This window comes from Oncorhynchus keta, unplaced genomic scaffold (assembly GCF_023373465.1).
Source record: "Oncorhynchus keta strain PuntledgeMale-10-30-2019 unplaced genomic scaffold, Oket_V2 Un_contig_14101_pilon_pilon, whole genome shotgun sequence".
NCBI classification, from domain to species: Eukaryota; Metazoa; Chordata; class Actinopteri; order Salmoniformes; family Salmonidae; genus Oncorhynchus; species Oncorhynchus keta.
In genome coordinates this window covers 89,803-112,481 of record NW_026278546.1, presented here as the reverse complement: position 1 = coordinate 112,481, position 22,679 = coordinate 89,803, and the positions used below count along the sequence as shown (strand labels likewise).

The following is a 22,679-nucleotide window of genomic DNA, read 5'->3' as shown; positions in this document are numbered from 1 at the left end:
GGTGGGTGTGTTCTGTGGTAGTATATAATATATAAAGATACAGATAGAATCTGCAGCCTGTTGGAAGGTGGGTGTGTTCTGTGGTAGTATATAATATATAAAGATAGATAGAATCTGCAGCCTGTTGGAAGGTGGGTGTGTTCTGTGGTAGTATATAATATATAAAGATACAGATAGAATCTGCAGCCTGTTGGAAGGTGGGTGTGTTCTGTGGTAGTATATAATATATAAAGATAGATAGAATCTGCAGCCTGTTGGAGTGTGGGTGTGTTCTGTGGTAGTATATAATATATAAAGATACAGATAGAATCTGCAGCCTGTTGGAAGGTGGGTGTGTTCTGTGGTAGTATATAATATATAAAGATACAGATAGAATCTGCAGCCTGTTGGAAGGTGGGTGTGTTCTGTGGTAGTATATAATATATAAAGATACAGATAGAATCTGCAGCCTGTTGGAAGGTGGGTGTGTTCTGTGGTAGTATATAATATATAAAGATAGATAGAATCTGCAGCCTGTTGGAAGGTGGGTGTGTTCTGTGGTAGTATATAATATATAAAGATAGATAGAATCTGCAGCCTGTTGGAAGGTGGGTGTGTTCTGTGGTAGTATATAATATATAAAGATAGATAGAATCTGCAGCCTGTTGGAAGGTGGGTGTGTTCTGTGGTAGTATATAATATATAAAGATAGATAGAATCTGCAGCCTGTTGGAAGGTGGGTGTGTTCTGTGGTAGTATATAATATATAAAGATACAGATAGAATCTGCAGCCTGTTGGAAGGTGGGTGTGTTCTGTGGCAGTATATAATATATAAAGATACAGATAGAATCTGCAGCCTGTTGGAAGGTGGGTGTGTTCTGTGGTAGTATATAATATATAAAGATACAGATAGAATCTGCAGCCTGTTGGAAGGTGGGTGTGTTCTGTGGTAGTATATAATATATAAAGATACAGATAGAATCTGCAGCCTGTTGGAAGGTGGGTGTGTTCTGTGGTAGTATATAATATATAAAGATACAGATAGAATCTGCAGCCTGTTGGAGGGTGGGTGTGTTCTGTGGTAGTATATAATATATAAAGATAGATAGAATCTGCAGCCTGTTGGAAGGTGGGTGTGTTCTGTGGTAGTATATAATATATAAAGATAGATAGAATCTGCAGCCTGTTGGAAGGTGGGTGTGTTCTGTGGTAGTATATAATATATAAAGATACAGATAGAATCTGCAGCCTGTTGGAAGGTGGGTGTGTTCTGTGGTAGTATATAATATATAAAGATACAGATAGAATCTGCAGCCTGTTGGAAGGTGGGTGTGTTCTGTGGTAGTATATAATATATAAAGATAGATAGAATCTGCAGCCTGTTGGAAGGTGGGTGTGTTCTGTGGTAGTATATAATATATAAAGATAGATAGAATCTGCAGCCTGTTGGAAGGTGGGTGTGTTCTGTGGTAGTATATAATATATAAAGATAGATAGAATCTGCAGCCTGTTGGAAGGTGGGTGTGTTCTGTGGTAGTATATAATATATAAAGATAGATAGAATCTGCAGCCTGTTGGAAGGTGGGTGTGTTCTGTGGTAGTATATAATATATAAAGATAGATAGAATCTGCAGCCTGTTGGAAGGTGGGTGTGTTCTGTGGTAGTATATAATATATAAAGATAGATAGAATCTGCAGCCTGTTGGAAGGTGGGTGTGTTCTGTGGTAGTATATAATATATAAAGATACAGATAGAATCTGCAGCCTGTTGGAAGGTGGGTGTGTTCTGTGGTAGTATATAATATATAAAGATACAGATAGAATCTGCAGCCTGTTGGAAGGTGGGTGTGTTCTGTGGTAGTATATAATATATAAAGATAGATAGAATCTGCAGCCTGTTGGAAGGTGGGTGTGTTCTGTGGTAGTATATAATATATAAAGATACAGATAGAATCTGCAGCCTGTTGGAAGGTGGGTGTGTTCTGTGGTAGTATATAATATATAAAGATAGATAGAATCTGCAGCCTGTTGGAAGGTGGGTGTGTTCTGTGGTAGTATATAATATATAAAGATAGATAGAATCTGCAGCCTGTTGGAAGGTGGGTGTGTTCTGTGGTAGTATATAATATATAAAGATACAGATAGAATCTGCAGCCTGTTGGAAGGTGGGTGTGTTCTGTGGTAGTATATAATATATAAAGATACAGATAGAATCTGCAGCCTGTTGGAAGGTGGGTGTGTTCTGTGGTAGTATATAATATATAAAGATACAGATAGAATCTGCAGCCTGTTGGAAGGTGGGTGTGTTCTGTGGTAGTATATAATATATAAAGATAGATAGAATCTGCAGCCTGTTGGAAGGTGGGTGTGTTCTGTGGTAGTATATAATATATAAAGATAGATAGAATCTGCAGCCTGTTGGAAGGTGGGTGTGTTCTGTGGTAGTATATAATATATAAAGATACAGATAGAATCTGCAGCCTGTTGGAAGGTGGGTGTGTTCTGTGGTAGATAGAATCTGCAGCCTGTTGGAAGGTGGGTGTGTTCTGTGGTAGTATATAATATATAAAGATACAGATAGAATCTGCAGCCTGTTGGAAGGTGGGTGTGTTCTGTGGTAGTATATAATATATAAAGATACAGATAGAATCTGCAGCCTGTTGGAAGGTGGGTGTGTTCTGTGGTAGTATATAATATATAAAGATAGATAGAATCTGCAGCCTGTTGGAAGGTGGGTGTGTTCTGTGGTAGTATATAATATATAAAGATAGATAGAATCTGCAGCCTGTTGGAAGGTGGGTGTGTTCTGTGGTAGTATATAATATATAAAGATAGATAGAATCTGCAGCCTGTTGGAAGGTGGGTGTGTTCTGTGGTAGTATATAATATATAAAGATACAGATAGAATCTGCAGCCTGTTGGAAGGTGGGTGTGTTCTGTGGTAGTATATAATATATAAAGATACAGATAGAATCTGCAGCCTGTTGGAAGGTGGGTGTGTTCTGTGGTAGTATATAATATATAAAGATAGTATATAATATATAAAGATAGATAGAATCTGCAGCCTGTTGGAGGGTGGGTGTGTTCTGTGGTAGTATATAATATATAAAGATAGATAGAATCTGCAGCCTGTTGGAAGGTGGGTGTGTTCTGTGGTAGTATATAATATATAAAGATAGATAGAATCTGCAGCCTGTTGGAAGGTGGGTGTGTTCTGTGGTAGTATATAATATATAAAGATACAGATAGAATCTGCAGCCTGTTGGAGGGTGGGTGTGTTCTGTGGTAGTATATAATATATAAAGATAGATAGAATCTGCAGCCTGTTGGAAGGTGGGTGTGTTCTGTGGTAGTATATAATATATAAAGATAGATAGAATCTGCAGCCTGTTGGAAGGTGGGTGTGTTCTGTGGTAGTATATAATATATAAAGATACAGATAGAATCTGCAGCCTGTTGGAAGGTGGGTGTGTTCTGTGGCAGTATATAATATATAAAGATACAGATAGAATCTGCAGCCTGTTGGAAGGTGGGTGTGTTCTGTGGTAGTATATAATATATAAAGATAGATAGAATCTGCAGCCTGTTGGAAGGTGGGTGTGTTCTGTGGTAGTATATAATATATAAAGATAGATAGAATCTGCAGCCTGTTGGAAGGTGGGTGTGTTCTGTGGTAGTATATAATATATAAAGATAGATAGAATCTGCAGCCTGTTGGAAGGTGGGTGTGTTCTGTGGTAGTATATAATATATAAAGATAGATAGAATCTGAAGCCTGTTGGAAGGTGGGTGTGTTCTGTGGTAGTATATAATATATAAAGATAGATAGAATCTGAAGCCTGTTGGAAGGTGGGTGTGTTCTGTGGTAGTATATAATATATAAAGATACAGATAGAATCTGCAGCCTGTTGGAAGGTGGGTGTGTTCTGTGGTAGTATATAATATATAAAGATAGATAGAATCTGCAGCCTGTTGGAAGGTGGGTGTGTTCTGTGGTAGTATATAATATATAAAGATACAGATAGAATCTGCAGCCTGTTGGAAGGTGGGTGTGTTCTGTGGTAGTATATAATATATAAAGATAGATAGAATCTGCAGCCTGTTGGAAGGTGGGTGTGTTCTGTGGTAGTATATAATATATAAAGATAGATAGAATCTGCAGCCTGTTGGAAGGTGGGTGTGTTCTGTGGTAGTATATAATATATAAAGATAGATAGAATCTGCAGCCTGTTGGAAGGTGGGTGTGTTCTGTGGTAGTATATAATATATAAAGATAGATAGAATCTGCAGCCTGTTGGAAGGTGGGTGTGTTCTGTGGTAGTATATAATATATAAAGATAGATAGAATCTGCAGCCTGTTGGAAGGTGGGTGTGTTCTGTGGTAGTATATAATATATAAAGATAGATAGAATCTGCAGCCTGTTGGAAGGTGGGTGTGTTCTGTGGTAGTATATAATATATAAAGATACAGATAGAATCTGCAGCCTGTTGGAAGGTGGGTGTGTTCTGTGGTAGTATATAATATATAAAGATAGATAGAATCTGCAGCCTGTTGGAAGGTGGGTGTGTTCTGTGGTAGTATATAATATATAAAGATAGATAGAATCTGAAGCCTGTTGGAAGGTGGGTGTGTTCTGTGGTAGTATATAATATATAAAGATAGATAGAATCTGAAGCCTGTTGGAAGGTGGGTGTGTTCTGTGGTAGTATATAATATATAAAGATACAGATAGAATCTGCAGCCTGTTGGAAGGTGGGTGTGTTCTGTGGTAGTATATAATATATAAAGATAGATAGAATCTGCAGCCTGTTGGAAGGTGGGTGTGTTCTGTGGTAGTATATAATATATAAAGATACAGATAGAATCTGCAGCCTGTTGGAAGGTGGGTGTGTTCTGTGGCAGTATATAATATATAAAGATACAGATAGAATCTGCAGCCTGTTGGAAGGTGGGTGTGTTCTGTGGTAGTATATAATATATAAAGATAGATAGAATCTGCAGCCTGTTGGAAGGTGGGTGTGTTCTGTGGGTGTGTTCTGTGGTAGTATATAATATATAAAGATACAGATAGAATCTGCAGCCTGTTGGAAGGTGGGTGTGTTCTGTGGTAGTATATAATATATAAAGATAGATAGAATCTGCAGCCTGTTGGAAGGTGGGTGTGTTCTGTGGTAGTATATAATATATAAAGATAGATAGAATCTGCAGCCTGTTGGAAGGTGGGTGTGTTCTGTGGTAGTATATAATATATAAAGATAGATAGAATCTGCAGCCTGTTGGAAGGTGGGTGTGTTCTGTGGTAGTATATAATATATAAAGATAGATAGAATCTGCAGCCTGTTGGAAGGTGGGTGTGTTCTGTGGTAGTATATAATATATAAAGATACAGATAGAATCTGCAGCCTGTTGGAAGGTGGGTGTGTTCTGTGGTAGTATATAATATATAAAGATACAGATAGAATCTGCAGCCTGTTGGAAGGTGGGTGTGTTCTGTGGTAGTATATAATATATAAAGATAGATAGAATCTGCAGCCTGTTGGAAGGTGGGTGTGTTCTGTGGTAGTATATAATATATAAAGATAGATAGAATCTGCAGCCTGTTGGAAGGTGGGTGTGTTCTGTGGTAGTATATAATATATAAAGATAGATAGAATCTGCAGCCTGTTGGAAGGTGGGTGTGTTCTGTGGTAGTATATAATATATAAAGATAGATAGAATCTGAAGCCTGTTGGAAGGTGGGTGTGTTCTGTGGTAGTATATAATATATAAAGATAGATAGAATCTGCAGCCTGTTGGAAGGTGGGTGTGTTCTGTGGTAGTATATAATATATAAAGATACAGATAGAATCTGCAGCCTGTTGGAAGGTGGGTGTGTTCTGTGGTAGTATATAATATATAAAGATAGATAGAATCTGCAGCCTGTTGGAAGGTGGGTGTGTTCTGTGGTAGTATATAATATATAAAGATAGATAGAATCTGCAGCCTGTTGGAAGGTGGGTGTGTTCTGTGGTAGTATATAATATATAAAGATAGATAGAATCTGCAGCCTGTTGGAAGGTGGGTGTGTTCTGTGGTAGTATATAATATATAAAGATAGATAGAATCTGCAGCCTGTTGGAAGGTGGGTGTGTTCTGTGGTAGTATATAATATATAAAGATACAGATAGAATCTGCAGCCTGTTGGAAGGTGGGTGTGTTCTGTGGTAGTATATAATATATAAAGATAGATAGAATCTGCAGCCTGTTGGAAGGTGGGTGTGTTCTGTGGTAGTATATAATATATAAAGATACAGATAGAATCTGCAGCCTGTTGGAAGGTGGGTGTGTTCTGTGGTAGTATATAATATATAAAGATAGATAGAATCTGCAGCCTGTTGGAAGGTGGGTGTGTTCTGTGGTAGTATATAATATATAAAGATAGATAGAATCTGCAGCCTGTTGGAAGGTGGGTGTGTTCTGTGGTAGTATATAATATATAAAGATAGATAGAATCTGCAGCCTGTTGGAGGGTGGGTGTGTTCTGTGGTAGTATATAATATATAAAGATAGATAGAATCTGCAGCCTGTTGGAAGGTGGGTGTGTTCTGTGGTAGTATATAATATATAAAGATAGATAGAATCTGCAGCCTGTTGGAAGGTGGGTGTGTTCTGTGGTAGTATATAATATATAAAGATAGATAGAATCTGCAGCCTGTTGGAAGGTGGGTGTGTTCTGTGGTAGTATATAATATATAAAGATACAGATAGAATCTGCAGCCTGTTGGAAGGTGGGTGTGTTCTGTGGTAGTATATAATATATAAAGATAGATAGAATCTGCAGCCTGTTGGAAGGTGGGTGTGTTCTGTGGTAGTATATAATATATAAAGATAGATAGAATCTGCAGCCTGTTGGAAGGTGGGTGTGTTCTGTGGTAGTATATAATATATAAAGATAGATAGAATCTGCAGCCTGTTGGAAGGTGGGTGTGTTCTGTGGTAGTATATAATATATAAAGATAGATAGAATCTGCAGCCTGTTGGAAGGTGGGTGTGTTCTGTGGTAGTATATAATATATAAAGATAGATAGAATCTGCAGCCTGTTGGAAGGTGGGTGTGTTCTGTGGTAGTATATAATATATAAAGATAGATAGAATCTGCAGCCTGTTGGAAGGTGGGTGTGTTCTGTGGTAGTATATAATATATAAAGATAGATAGAATCTGCAGCCTGTTGGAAGGTGGGTGTGTTCTGTGGTAGTATATAATATATAAAGATAGATAGAATCTGCAGCCTGTTGGAAGGTGGGTGTGTTCTGTGGTAGTATATAATATATAAAGATAGATAGAATCTGCAGCCTGTTGGAAGGTGGGTGTGTTCTGTGGTAGTATATAATATATAAAGATAGATAGAATCTGCAGCCTGTTGGAAGGTGGGTGTGTTCTGTGGTAGTATATAATATATAAAGATACAGATAGAATCTGCAGCCTGTTGGAAGGTGGGTGTGTTCTGTGGCAGTATATAATATATAAAGATACAGATAGAATCTGCAGCCTGTTGGAAGGTGGGTGTGTTCTGTGGTAGTATATAATATATAAAGATAGATAGAATCTGCAGCCTGTTGGAAGGTGGGTGTGTTCTGTGGTAGTATATAATATATAAAGATAGATAGAATCTGCAGCCTGTTGGAAGGTGGGTGTGTTCTGTGGTAGTATATAATATATAAAGATAGATAGAATCTGCAGCCTGTTGGAAGGTGGGTGTGTTCTGTGGTAGTATATAATATATAAAGATAGATAGAATCTGCAGCCTGTTGGAAGGTGGGTGTGTTCTGTGGTAGTATATAATATATAAAGATACAGATAGAATCTGCAGCCTGTTGGAAGGTGGGTGTGTTCTGTGGTAGTATATAATATATAAAGAAGGTACTGTGGTAGATAGAATCTGCAGCCTGTTGGAAGGTGGGTGTGTTCTGTGGTAGTATATAATATATAAAGATACAGATAGAATCTGCAGCCTGTTGGAAGGTGGGTGTGTTCTGTGGTAGTATATAATATATAAAGATACAGATAGAATCTGCAGCCTGTTGGAAGGTGGGTGTGTTCTGTGGTAGTATATAATATATAAAGATAGATAGAATCTGCAGCCTGTTGGAAGGTGGGTGTGTTCTGTGGTAGTATATAATATATAAAGATACAGATAGAATCTGCAGCCTGTTGGAAGGTGGGTGTGTTCTGTGGTAGTATATAATATATAAAGATAGATAGAATCTGCAGCCTGTTGGAAGGTGGGTGTGTTCTGTGGTAGTATATAATATATAAAGATAGATAGAATCTGCAGCCTGTTGGAAGGTGGGTGTGTTCTGTGGTAGTATATAATATATAAAGATAGATAGAATCTGCAGCCTGTTGGAAGGTGGGTGTGTTCTGTGGTAGTATATAATATATAAAGATACAGATAGAATCTGCAGCCTGTTGGAAGGTGGGTGTGTTCTGTGGTAGTATATAATATATAAAGATAGATAGAATCTGCAGCCTGTTGGAAGGTGGGTGTGTTCTGTGGTAGTATATAATATATAAAGATAGATAGAATCTGCAGCCTGTTGGAAGGTGGGTGTGTTCTGTGGTAGTATATAATATATAAAGATAGATAGAATCTGCAGCCTGTTGGAAGGTGGGTGTGTTCTGTGGTAGTATATAATATATAAAGATAGATAGAATCTGCAGCCTGTTGGAAGGTGGGTGTGTTCTGTGGTAGTATATAATATATAAAGATACAGATAGAATCTGCAGCCTGTTGGAAGGTGGGTGTGTTCTGTGGTAGTATATAATATATAAAGATAGATAGAATCTGCAGCCTGTTGGAAGGTGGGTGTGTTCTGTGGTAGTATATAATATATAAAGATACAGATAGAATCTGCAGCCTGTTGGAAGGTGGGTGTGTTCTGTGGTAGTATATAATATATAAAGATAGATAGAATCTGCAGCCTGTTGGAAGGTGGGTGTGTTCTGTGGTAGTATATAATATATAAAGATACAGATAGAATCTGCAGCCTGTTGGAAGGTGGGTGTGTTCTGTGGTAGTATATAATATATAAAGATACAGATAGAATCTGCAGCCTGTTGGAAGGTGGGTGTGTTCTGTGGTAGTATATAATATATAAAGATACAGATAGAATCTGCAGCCTGTTGGAAGGTGGGTGTGTTCTGTGGTAGTATATAATATATAAAGATAGATAGAATCTGCAGCCTGTTGGAAGGTGGGTGTGTTCTGTGGTAGTATATAATATATAAAGATACAGATAGAATCTGCAGCCTGTTGGAAGGTGGGTGTGTTCTGTGGTAGTATATAATATATAAAGATACAGATAGAATCTGCAGCCTGTTGGAAGGTGGGTGTGTTCTGTGGTAGTATATAATATATAAAGATAGATAGAATCTGCAGCCTGTTGGAAGGTGGGTGTGTTCTGTGGTAGTATATAATATATAAAGATACAGATAGAATCTGCAGCCTGTTGGAAGGTGGGTGTGTTCTGTGGTAGTATATAATATATAAAGATAGATAGAATCTGCAGCCTGTTGGAAGGTGGGTGTGTTCTGTGGTAGTATATAATATATAAAGATACAGATAGAATCTGCAGCCTGTTGGAATGTGGGTGTGTTCTGTGGTAGTATATAATATATAAAGATAGATAGAATCTGCAGCCTGTTGGAAGGTGGGTGTGTTCTGTGGTAGTATATAATATATAAAGATAGATAGAATCTGCAGCCTGTTGGAAGGTGGGTGTGTTCTGTGGTAGTATATAATATATAAAGATAGATAGAATCTGCAGCCTGTTGGAAGGTGGGTGTGTTCTGTGGTAGTATATAATATATAAAGATACAGATAGAATCTGCAGCCTGTTGGAATGTGGGTGTGTTCTGTGGTAGTATATAATATATAAAGATAGATAGAATCTGCAGCCTGTTGGAAGGTGGGTGTGTTCTGTGGTAGTATATAATATATAAAGATAGATAGAATCTGCAGCCTGTTGGAGTGTGGGTGTGTTCTGTGGTAGTATATAATATATAAAGATAGATAGAATCTGCAGCCTGTTGGAAGGTGGGTGTGTTCTGTGGTAGTATATAATATATAAAGATACAGATAGAATCTGCAGCCTGTTGGAAGGTGGGTGTGTTCTGTGGTAGTATATAATATATAAAGATACAGATAGAATCTGCAGCCTGTTGGAAGGTGGGTGTGTTCTGTGGTAGTATATAATATATAAAGATACAGATAGAATCTGCAGCCTGTTGGAAGGTGGGTGTGTTCTGTGGTAGTATATAATATATAAAGATACAGATAGAATCTGCAGCCTGTTGGAAGGTGGGTGTGTTCTGTGGTAGTATATAATATATAAAGATAGATAGAATCTGCAGCCTGTTGGAAGGTGGGTGTGTTCTGTGGTAGTATATAATATATAAAGATACAGATAGAATCTGCAGCCTGTTGGAAGGTGGGTGTGTTCTGTGGTAGTATATAATATATAAAGATACAGATAGAATCTGCAGCCTGTTGGAAGGTGGGTGTGTTCTGTGGTAGTATATAATATATAAAGATAGATAGAATCTGCAGCCTGTTGGAAGGTGGGTGTGTTCTGTGGTAGTATATAATATATAAAGATACAGATAGAATCTGCAGCCTGTTGGAAGGTGGGTGTGTTCTGTGGTAGTATATAATATATAAAGATACAGATAGAATCTGCAGCCTGTTGGAAGGTGGGTGTGTTCTGTGGTAGTATATAATATATAAAGATAGATAGAATCTGCAGCCTGTTGGAGGTGGGTGTGTTCTGTGGTAGTATATAATATATAAAGATACAGATAGAATCTGCAGCCTGTTGGAAGGTGGGTGTGTTCTGTGGTAGTATATAATATATAAAGATAGATAGAATCTGCAGCCTGTTGGAAGGTGGGTGTGTTCTGTGGTAGTATATAATATATAAAGATACAGATAGAATCTGCAGCCTGTTGGAAGGTGGGTGTGTTCTGTGGTAGTATATAATATATAAAGATAGATAGAATCTGCAGCCTGTTGGAGGGTGGGTGTGTTCTGTGGTAGTATATAATATATAAAGATACAGTTAGAATCTGCAGCCTGTTGGAGTGTGGGTGTGTTCTGTGGTAGTATATAATATATAAAGATACATAGAATCTGCAGCCTGTTGGAAGGTGGGTGTGTTCTGTGGTAGTATATAATATATAAAGATACAGATAGAATCTGCAGCCTGTTGGAGTGTGGGTGTGTTCTGTGGTAGTATATAATATATAAAGATAGATAGAATCTGCAGCCTGTTGGAGGGTGGGTGTGTTCTGTGGTAGTATATAATATATAAAGATAGATAGAATCTGCAGCCTGTTGGAGGGTGGGTGTGTTCTGTGGTAGTATATAATATATAAAGATAGATAGAATCTGCAGCCTGTTGGAAGGTGGGTGTGTTCTGTGGTAGTATATAATATATAAAGATACAGATAGAATCTGCAGCCTGTTGGAAGGTGGGTGTGTTCTGTGGTAGTATATAATATATAAAGATACAGATAGAATCTGCAGCCTGTTGGAAGGTGGGTGTGTTCTGTGGTAGTATATAATATATAAAGATACAGATAGAATCTGCAGCCTGTTGGAAGGTGGGTGTGTTCTGTGGTAGTATATAATATATAAAGATACAGATAGAATCTGCAGCCTGTTGGAAGGTGGGTGTGTTCTGTGGTAGTATATAATATATAAAGATAGATAGAATCTGCAGCCTGTTGGAAGGTGGGTGTGTTCTGTGGTAGTATATAATATATAAAGATAGATAGAATCTGCAGCCTGTTGGAAGGTGGGTGTGTTCTGTGGTAGTATATAATATATAAAGATAGATAGAATCTGCAGCCTGTTGGAGTGTGGGTGTGTTCTGTGGTAGTATATAATATATAAAGATACAGATAGAATCTGCAGCCTGTTGGAAGGTGGGTGTGTTCTGTGGTAGTATATAATATATAAAGATAGATAGAATCTGCAGCCTGTTGGAAGGTGGGTGTGTTCTGTGGTAGTATATAATATATAAAGATACAGATAGAATCTGCAGCCTGTTGGAATGTGGGTGTGTTCTGTGGTAGTATATAATATATAAAGATAGATAGAATCTGCAGCCTGTTGGAAGGTGGGTGTGTTCTGTGGTAGTATATAATATATAAAGATACAGATAGAATCTGCAGCCTGTTGGAAGGTGGGTGTGTTCTGTGGTAGTATATAATATATAAAGATACAGATAGAATCTGCAGCCTGTTGGAAGGTGGGTGTGTTCTGTGGTAGTATATAATATATAAAGATACAGATAGAATCTGCAGCCTGTTGGAAGGTGGGTGTGTTCTGTGGTAGTATATAATATATAAAGATACAGATAGAATCTGCAGCCTGTTGGAAGGTGGGTGTGTTCTGTGGTAGTATATAATATATAAAGATACAGATAGAATCTGCAGCCTGTTGGAAGGTGGGTGTGTTCTGTGGTAGTATATAATATATAAAGATAGATAGAATCTGCAGCCTGTTGGAGTGTGGGTGTGTTCTGTGGTAGTATATAATATATAAAGATAGATAGAATCTGCAGCCTGTTGGAAGGTGGGTGTGTTCTGTGGTAGTATATAATATATAAAGATACAGATAGAATCTGCAGCCTGTTGGAAGGTGGGTGTGTTCTGTGGTAGTATATAATATATAAAGATACAGATAGAATCTGCAGCCTGTTGGAAGGTGGGTGTGTTCTGTGGTAGTATATAATATATAAAGATAGATAGAATCTGCAGCCTGTTGGAGTGTGGGTGTGTTCTGTGGTAGTATATAATATATAAAGATACAGATAGAATCTGCAGCCTGTTGGAAGGTGGGTGTGTTCTGTGGTAGTATATAATATATAAAGATAGATAGAATCTGCAGCCTGTTGGAAGGTGGGTGTGTTCTGTGGTAGTATATAATATATAAAGATAGATAGAATCTGCAGCCTGTTGGAAGGTGGGTGTGTTCTGTGGTAGTATATAATATATAAAGATAGATAGAATCTGCAGCCTGTTGGAAGGTGGGTGTGTTCTGTGGTAGTATATAATATATAAAGATAGATAGAATCTGCAGCCTGTTGGAGGGTGGGTGTGTTCTGTGGTAGTATATAATATATAAAGATACAGTTAGAATCTGCAGCCTGTTGGAGTGTGGGTGTGTTCTGTGGTAGTATATAATATATAAAGATACATAGAATCTGCAGCCTGTTGGAAGGTGGGTGTGTTCTGTGGTAGTATATAATATATAAAGATACAGTTAGAATCTGCAGCCTGTTGGAGTGTGGGTGTGTTCTGTGGTAGTATATAATATATAAAGATACATAGAATCTGCAGCCTGTTGGAGGGTGGGTGTGTTCTGTGGTAGTATATAATATATAAAGATAGATAGAATCTGCAGCCTGTTGGAGGGTGGGTGTGTTCTGTGGTAGTATATAATATATAAAGATACAGATAGAATCTGCAGCCTGTTGGAGGGTGGGTGTGTTCTGTGGTAGTATATAATATATAAAGATACAGATAGAATCTGCAGCCTGTTGGAAGGTGGGTGTGTTCTGTGGTAGTATATAATATATAAAGATACAGATAGAATCTGCAGCCTGTTGGAAGGTGGGTGTGTTCTGTGGTAGTATATAATATATAAAGATACAGATAGAATCTGCAGCCTGTTGGAAGGTGGGTGTGTTCTGTGGTAGTATATAATATATAAAGATACAGATAGAATCTGCAGCCTGTTGGAAGGTGGGTGTGTTCTGTGGTAGTATATAATATATAAAGATAGATAGAATCTGCAGCCTGTTGGAGGGTGGGTGTGTTCTGTGGTAGTATATAATATATAAAGATACAGATAGAATCTGCAGCCTGTTGGAAGGTGGGTGTGTTCTGTGGTAGTATATAATATATAAAGATAGATAGAATCTGCAGCCTGTTGGAAGGTGGGTGTGTTCTGTGGTAGTATATAATATATAAAGATACAGATAGAATCTGCAGCCTGTTGGAATGTGGGTGTGTTCTGTGGTAGTATATAATATATAAAGATAGATAGAATCTGCAGCCTGTTGGAAGGTGGGTGTGTTCTGTGGTAGTATATAATATATAAAGATAGATAGAATCTGCAGCCTGTTGGAGTGTGGGTGTGTTCTGTGGTAGTATATAATATATAAAGATAGATAGAATCTGCAGCCTGTTGGAAGGTGGGTGTGTTCTGTGGTAGTATATAATATATAAAGATACAGATAGAATCTGCAGCCTGTTGGAAGGTGGGTGTGTTCTGTGGTAGTATATAATATATAAAGATACAGATAGAATCTGCAGCCTGTTGGAAGGTGGGTGTGTTCTGTGGTAGTATATAATATATAAAGATAGATAGAATCTGCAGCCTGTTGGAAGGTGGGTGTGTTCTGTGGTAGTATATAATATATAAAGATAGATAGAATCTGCAGCCTGTTGGAGGGTGGGTGTGTTCTGTGGTAGTATATAATATATAAAGATAGATAGAATCTGCAGCCTGTTGGAAGGTGGGTGTGTTCTGTGGTAGTATATAATATATAAAGATACAGATAGAATCTGCAGCCTGTTGGAGGGTGGGTGTGTTCTGTGGTAGTATATAATATATAAAGATACAGATAGAATCTGCAGCCTGTTGGAGGGTGGGTGTGTTCTGTGGTAGTATATAATATATAAAGATACAGATAGAATCTGCAGCCTGTTGGAAGGTGGGTGTGTTCTGTGGTAGTATATAATATATAAAGATAGATAGAATCTGCAGCCTGTTGGAGGTGGGTGTGTTCTGTGGTAGTATATAATATATAAAGATAGATAGAATCTGCAGCCTGTTGGAGGGTGGGTGTGTTCTGTGGTAGTATATAATATATAAAGATACAGATAGAATCTGCAGCCTGTTGGAGGGTGGGTGTGTTCTGTGGTAGTATATAATATATAAAGATACAGATAGAATCTGCAGCCTGTTGGAGGGTGGGTGTGTTCTGTGGTAGTATATAATATATAAAGATACAGATAGAATCTGCAGCCTGTTTGAGGGTGGGTGTGTTCTGTGGTAGTATATAATATATAAAGATACAGATAGAATCTGCAGCCTGTTTGAGGGTGGGTGTGTTCTGTGGTAGTATATAAAGGATACAGATAGCCTGTACAGCCTCCAGGGCCTGTTCGAAGGTAACAGTCCCCATCCCTCTGCTCTTCCCATCCTTATCCTCCTTCACGTCAGCCCTCTTCACTGTTCCTGCCATACCAAACACCTCCTTCAGCTTCTTCCAGCCCACCTTGAAGTCCAGCTGGGAGGAGACCGCAGAGGGGAGGGACCGGGTTAGCATAGAAACAACTTACCACACAACACATCTAAACAGACAGGAGAAGACGAGTTAGCAATAGCATAGAGAACAGTGAAACTAACATGGTCAACATGGAACTTCAAGTTCTAGGAAGACGCAGTCGGACTTGAGATTTAGAGTGCACTGCTCAAGTTGTCTTCAATTGGTAAACCGGAATATTGGTAGGTTAACTTGGTACTTCAATACAGCAGATATAAATTTAGTGAGGTGAGATGGTCAGAGACAAAGGCACAGAGAAGAGAGACAGACATCAGAGAGTATAGTGTGTATGCTTGTCCTCACGTTGGCTACGAACACAGTGGTCCCTAGGCGTCCGACCCGTAGAGAGCTGATAACTTCATGGGGGACGTTGGGGTTGTTAGCGATGGAAGGGGGTACACCTACACCACCCGGTCCCCCCTCCTGCCCCCTGCCTCCCCCTCCAGGGTACATCCCCCCTGTACGCTGCAGCACACGCCGAGCACGCTCACCATCAGGATCCTGAAAAGGGGAAACAGATAACCCCTAAACTTTGACCTATTACTTCAACTCTGAGCTTTAGCCATCCACATCAGGGTTCTGGAGCAGGGAAACAACACATAAACACATATGGCCCCATCCTTTGACCTCCAACCTATAATTACAACTCTAAACTTTGACGTTAACTAGGCCTAGTTCTCAGTGATTACAGTTACAAACCATGTTAATGTAACCACATTTCCAGCAGGCTGGAAGTGCAGATTTTGCACACCACTAAATGTAATCTCTCATCACCGTGTGGTGCCTAGAGTGTGAACAGGTCCTTACCGCCATGATATTGAGGGGTCTTCCATTCAGATCATATTTGTTCATGACTTCTATGGCCTTCTTCACAAACTCCTCATCTTTGAACTCCACAACACTGCAGGACAGACAGTCAGTGGATGAAGACATGTATAACAATGCCTCATGAAATTAAGGTGTGTCTGAAATAGACCCTATTCCCCATGTTATAGTACACTACTTTTGACCAGAACCCTATTAGCAGCCCAATGTGACTCTGGTCAAAAGTAGTGTACTGAATGGGGAATATAGGGCCCTACACGAGGACGGTACCACAGAATCCAGACAATAAAATTCAAAAATGTATTGAACTTTTTCAAATATATTTTACTAGGCAAGTGAGTTAAGAACAAATTCATATTTTCAATAACGGCCTAGTAACAGTGGGTTAACTGCCTGTTATGGGGCAGAACGACAGATTTGTACCTCGTCAGCTCAGGGGTTTGAACTTGCAACCTTCCGGTTACTAGTCCAATGTTCTAACCACTAGGCTAACCTGCCGCTCCAACTTAGTAGGGAATCAACTAAATGTCTAAAAAAAAGTATTAATTTGCCCAAGACATTAACAGAATGCGTCAATGATTCGTATTTCCTGCAACTCTGAAGAGGCAACAAGAATTCCCCCCCCACCTGTGCGTGCAGCTACCCCTTTATGTAAAGGTTTGCGACAATGCTAATAAACTCTTCTGGTAGATGGAAAGGCTCACCCAAAAACCTTCTACAAAGTAGCCTATGCTTACCTGGCTGAATAATTATTTGCATAAATCCAGTGGGTATCTGTTTGGCAAACACTACCATCACATACACTACAAAAACAAAGCAAAATAAAAGCAAATTGCTAGGTGCTGTGTATACCAAAATAATTGACATTGAAGTGTTTTCCCCAGGCTTCAAAATTGGCCTCCTGGGGTGGTTTAAGATTTGAGCGAAAACCTGGAAAAACTGAAACTTGGACATACAAAAACGGAGAAAACTGAATTTGGGGAGAAGCTAAACAGAGTCACGCAATAGAATTCAAACAGATTGTATAGGGCCCTAGGAATAGGGTGTCATTTGAGAAGCACCCCGTGTCCGCCTGGTCTCAGACTAGACTTAACATATTACAAGTAAATCCGGGACACTGAAATTAGTACGACTTGACACTTTTTACATGAAACAGAAGTTTACTTAAGGCAAAAAACTAAATGGTGGTTGGTTGGGGTGGATATATAACGTCTAGCAACCCAAAGGTTGCATGTTCGAATCTCAAGGAAAACTTTAGCAACTACTTACTACTTTTTAGTTACTTAGCATGTTAGCTAAACCTAACCCATTAACTTCTCTAGGATAGGGGGCAGCATTCGGAATTTTGGATGAAAAGTGTGCCCAAATGAAACTGCCTGCCACTCACACTCAGAAGCTAAGATACGCATATTATTATAGATAACGCATATTGGATAGAAAACACTGGAATCATGTCTGTGACTATAACAGAACTTATTTGGCAAGCGAAACCCCGAGGACAAATCATTCAGATTTTTTTTTTTTTTTTAGGTCACTCTTTTCAATGGGTTTTCATTGGAAATCCAGATTTCTAAGGGACCTTCTTGCAGTTCCTATCGCTTCCACTGGATGTCAGTCTGTAGATATTGGTTGAGGTTTTTCCTTTGAGAAATGAAGAAGTAACACTGTTCAGAATGAGGGAAGTGTACTCTTTGTTAGAGGTGCGTGACCTGAAAGCTAGCTACACTTTGTTTTCCTCCGGTATTGAACACAGATCATCCAGTCTTCAATTTTATATGTAAAAAAATACCTAAAGTTGTATTACAAAAGTAGTTTGAAATGGTTGGACAAAGCTTACAGGTAACTTTTGTAGTCATGTTGAGCGAGTTGGAACCGGATCAAACGCGCCAAATAAATGGACATTTTGGATATATATCGATGGGAATAATCGAACAAAAGGACCATATGTGATGTTTATGGGACATATTGGAGTGCCAACAGAAGAAGCTTGTCAAAGGTAAGGCATGTTTTATATCATTATTTCTGTGTTTTGTGTCGCACCTGGATGGTTGAAAAATGCTTGTCTGTCTTTGTTTACTGGGGTGCTATCCTCCGATAATAGCATCGTTTGCTTTCGCCGTAAAGTATTTTTGAAATCTGACACGTTGGCTGGATTCACAACAAGTGCAACTTTAATTTGGTATATTGAATGTGTGATTTCATGGAAGTTACATTTTTATAGTAATTTATTTGAATTTGGCGCTCTGCATCTTCCCTGGATTTTGGCCAGGTAGGAGGCTAGCGTCCTACATATCCCAGAGAGGTTAACCTTAACCTAGCTAATGTTAGCCACCTAGCTAGCATGGGCCACAAATTGGAATTAGTAGCATATACACATTGCAAATTACAAACTGCAATTTATAACATATGAAAATTGTAATTAACATTTCATATGAAATTAACACATACCATACGAAATGTAAAACATCATATTAAAGGGAGTGTGTCAGATTTACGTACAGGATCATACAAAATGTACTGAGACCATGTTGCAAAGTTAGACAGGTAAAGTTTGGTTCCTTACCCACATCCCTGTACAGATAACACCAGGGGATCCAGAGACACAGATCCATAACAGAGGGAATGAACAAAGACAGTGATTAGACTGACAACAGTTAACATCATCATCATCACACATTTGACATCATGCTATCAGTAGATTACATAATCCATCTTGAAGGGCCAGCTAACAGGCCTTGATGTGGAGAGTGTGTTTTGATCGTATCCAAGATAAAAAGTTAAGTGAATTTAAAAGACATTGACTTGGGTTCCTATATTCCTATTGTTTTTTTTTGTTCCCAGTAGAGACATGGTACCTTACCGTCTTCAGTGGAATAAAAGAACTCAGGATATACTTACAAATATGTCCGTTCTGTGTCTACGTTTGTTTAGGAGTATATACTAAACAGTCCATTTCTCAAACTACATATTACATTAAATGGCTGAATTGAATACATTCACAACCTAGTTTGCAAATTCCTGGCTGCATCATAATATTACAGATGAATAAACGATGGTGAGATTTTACTGTGAGCCGCTGGAGAAAGAAGAAAGTTACTTTATACAAAATCTACAATATTTTAGAAATAATTAGTTTGTTCATGAAGAGATAATTGTGACATTGATCCAAATAAAAAGGTAACAATTTGAAGACCGAAAAGTAAAATGTCAATCAATAAGACATCAAAATCCCTTTGAGAAATGGTCAACTGCCAAACTTTGACACCAATTGAGAAGACTACAACAACTTAAAAACAAAGGTGTACTAAGTTTCAGATGAATTCAAGTTAGTGTTCCAGAATCAACAAGAAGACATCCTCCATCACTCTACAGCCAACTAGGCTATAACAGGCTCTAGCTAACAGCCACCAACATATCATCCCATAGACATACATGGATAACCCCTTGGATCAGTGCCTTACAGAACACTTGGTAAATAAAGATATACTGCAGTGGAGGGCATTTAAAACCTCGTGCAGTGAGTTGGTCCACATCACTTACCCTTGACTTTCCTTCAGCATCCTTAAAGAGCTCCACGTATGTAACCTCACCAACTTCATGAGACATACAAAGGAAAAATACCAAGAGAACAAAAGGCATTTAAAATCACCAGTCGACTGTTGAACCACCACTCTCGCTCCAGGGCAGGCCGTTGCCTTGGTTATGCCGTTACGATGCTTCCCCATGATTGGTCAACAGTGAGCCCAGACCAATAGTCACCACACAACCCCTTCCAATGCCTTCCTGGGCTCGACTGAGACAGACACACAGTCAGTCAACTACTGTCAACCTGGGAATTCAGATCACACTTCAGTATAGAAGAACAGTTTGGTCAACACGGTTCCTGTCAACATAGCAAGAAGTCACTACAGTTTAAAAGGTGTCCTTTTCACCTTGAAAAAAGACTTTGTGAAGAGCTAAAGACCCAATAGTTCAGTGCACAGAAAGACAATGGTTTCATTCATACAAAACAATCATTTGTCACCTTAACACAGGTTCAACTGAATCAAGTAGTCAATACTACTAATTGTCTGAGGTTACATTTTGGAGCTGTAAGTCAATATCATAAAACCAATAGTAGCTAACTACATAACAACTTTAACAAGCACAGACATTTCAATTCAATCCAAGCTAAATTGGTGTCCACCAAGGAGTAAAAAAATGAAAAATCCAGAAATGTCTATTCTACTGACTTAATAACATCGGCAATACAATAACATGTTGCCTCAAAAGAAGGAACTACGAGAAGATATGGCTAGGTCTATGTTCTGGTCACAAAGAGGACTGAGAAAGCTCCTGTTGAGCTGGAAAGAATAGGGCTCATCTCTATAGGGAGAAGAAGCATGGCCCTGTGTGTGGATGGATTACCTTTTTCTCTCATCAGATCTTTAATAGCCTGCCACTTCGTGTCATAGGGGATATTGCTAATGAACACACGGTTCCTGTGACCCCCTCCTCCGCCCTTCTTGTCCCCAGTGACCTGCTTCTCTTTGTAGGGGTGGAAGCGGTTCCCTTTGCGGCCTCCTCCGGACATCTTTTCTTTGAGCTCAGACTTAGTATTTTGGGTTGGGGCATCAGTAGGGTCATCTGCAAGGGTTTCGGCATCATTGATAGGGGCGTCATCGATAGGGTCACCATCGAGAAGGGTATCATCATCACCAAGGACCTCATCTCCAAGGACCTCGTCATCACCCAGGCCTAGGTCCTCTTCTTCTGCAGGGACATCTTCACCAAGAACCTCGTCTTCTTCCGGCTCTCTGAAGAAAACAGAAGAGGACCGTATTAATGGATGCAGCTAGCTTGTCTGTTATAGGTAATGTTACCTAAACCTACATGGCATGGTCATTTCACCCATGTGCCAAATAACAAAGATGTGCACATAAGTTTATGCAACTTCAATCTCCCTTAACTAACATGGGTTTATAGACACAAACGGCTAGTTAGCTACAAAGTCAACTTTTCACAGAGAGGAGAGGAAAGTTACTGTAGGCAACTCTTGATTCAACTACAAATTGACTCCATTCAAACTGTCGGCTCTACACGGGCAATACATTACTACCAACTGTCTATTGGCTATCTAACTGTTCGCTAGCTAAATCTCCATTAAGGGACTGTGCACCTAAACCATATAAATCCTATTAAATTACTGAGGGGCCAATGTTATACACCTTCAAAGTCCCACAATGGGCTGAAAATTGCAGCCATATTGGTCAGGGAGAAATCCAAACCAGTCTAATAGGAATGGATGGCAGTCGAGGTATAATCCAGATTTTACTTTATGTAGTAAAAGAAAAAAGGCATGTGACATATCAAAAATGCTGTAATATAATTGTAAAACTAAAATAATGCAATATATTGTACAGTTCATTAGTTTTATACAAATGTTCTGTATAAAGATACTAATTAAAATGTTATATATATAATATACACACAAAACAGACCTTAATGTCTAAATGTTTTCTTGGAGAGCAATATTAGTAACGTTACTTGATGCATTGATAAGTCCCATCATCAACTGATTTCAGCCAGTTTATGGCTGTGGATTGACTGCATTGTCTGAATGGAATGTTGGCATTCCCAAAAAATATGGAATCATTCCTCTAAAGCTGGCTAACATACAGTAAGGATACATTTCTCAAATACATTATTTACAGTCTTTTCACAGTACTGGCAAACAATGGTTGACCAACTCCCTGCCCAAAATGGCTGACATTTATCCGCCAAACGGTTCATGTACGTTCTAGTATGATAATTCTATGAGTTAAACGCACTAACGTTAGCTAGCTACACATGGTTGGATGGATAAAACTAATGTAGTTATCTGCATAACTACCTAGTAAAATAACGATATATTACACTAATCTAAAAACAAATTTGACGATAACCAACAAGTTAGCTAGCTAGCAAGCAAGCAAAGTAGCAACTAGATAGCAAGCCATAGCTAGTTTGATGCTAGCTTTAATGCTAGGCTAACGTTAGCTAGCCTCCATCTTGCCTGTGAGTGCAGCACAGATTGTCAGAAAAATACGACATTTTAGTTACATTTTCAGGCCATTCGTGCCATCCTGAGATGTTCCCTCTGTCTCAGCCTCAATGGGTTCAATAATTTCCTGGACAATATCTGCCATATTCGTCGGTTTGCAGAGAAAGCTAATTCAATCGAGAGATGCGCCTCCGCTAACACTGCGCAATTTAAAATTAGTGACGCTCCAGGCCTCCACCAACGCGAGAAAATGCGAGAATTTGGCCTGGTTGTCTTTCATAGCCTAAAACCGAAACACCCATTAGGTTTCAACAAACAATTGATATATTTCTAAAGTTTCGATATGGTTTTAGTAATTTCAATATTGAAATTACTAAAACCAAATCGAAACATAATTTCAAAAAAGTATTTAACAAGGCAAGTCAAAGAACAACCAGGGAACAGCCTTGTTCAGGGACAAAAGCGACCTTTCA

The 22,679-nt window shown here is 38.7% G+C and overlaps 1 protein-coding gene across 1 annotated transcript in view; it reads right to left on the bottom strand.

The window, feature by feature from the left end:
- The window catches only part of LOC118375235 (myelin expression factor 2-like), a 42,676-nt gene extending 20,219 nt beyond the window's left edge, over positions 1–22,457 (bottom strand). Inside the window, exons 1-7 of the mRNA XM_052501662.1 lie at positions 22,266–22,457; positions 20,592–20,980; positions 19,725–19,777; positions 18,748–18,755; positions 16,167–16,260; positions 15,663–15,860; positions 15,170–15,323 (exon numbers count right to left, since the gene is read on the bottom strand). Of these exons, the coding sequence (XP_052357622.1) occupies positions 15,170–15,323; positions 15,663–15,860; positions 16,167–16,260; positions 18,748–18,755; positions 19,725–19,777; positions 20,592–20,980; positions 22,266–22,351 (982 nt within the window). The 5' untranslated portion in view covers positions 22,352–22,457. The remainder of the gene's footprint in view (positions 1–15,169; positions 15,324–15,662; positions 15,861–16,166; positions 16,261–18,747; positions 18,756–19,724; positions 19,778–20,591; positions 20,981–22,265) is intronic.
- Positions 22,458–22,679: the final 222 nt, after the last annotated feature.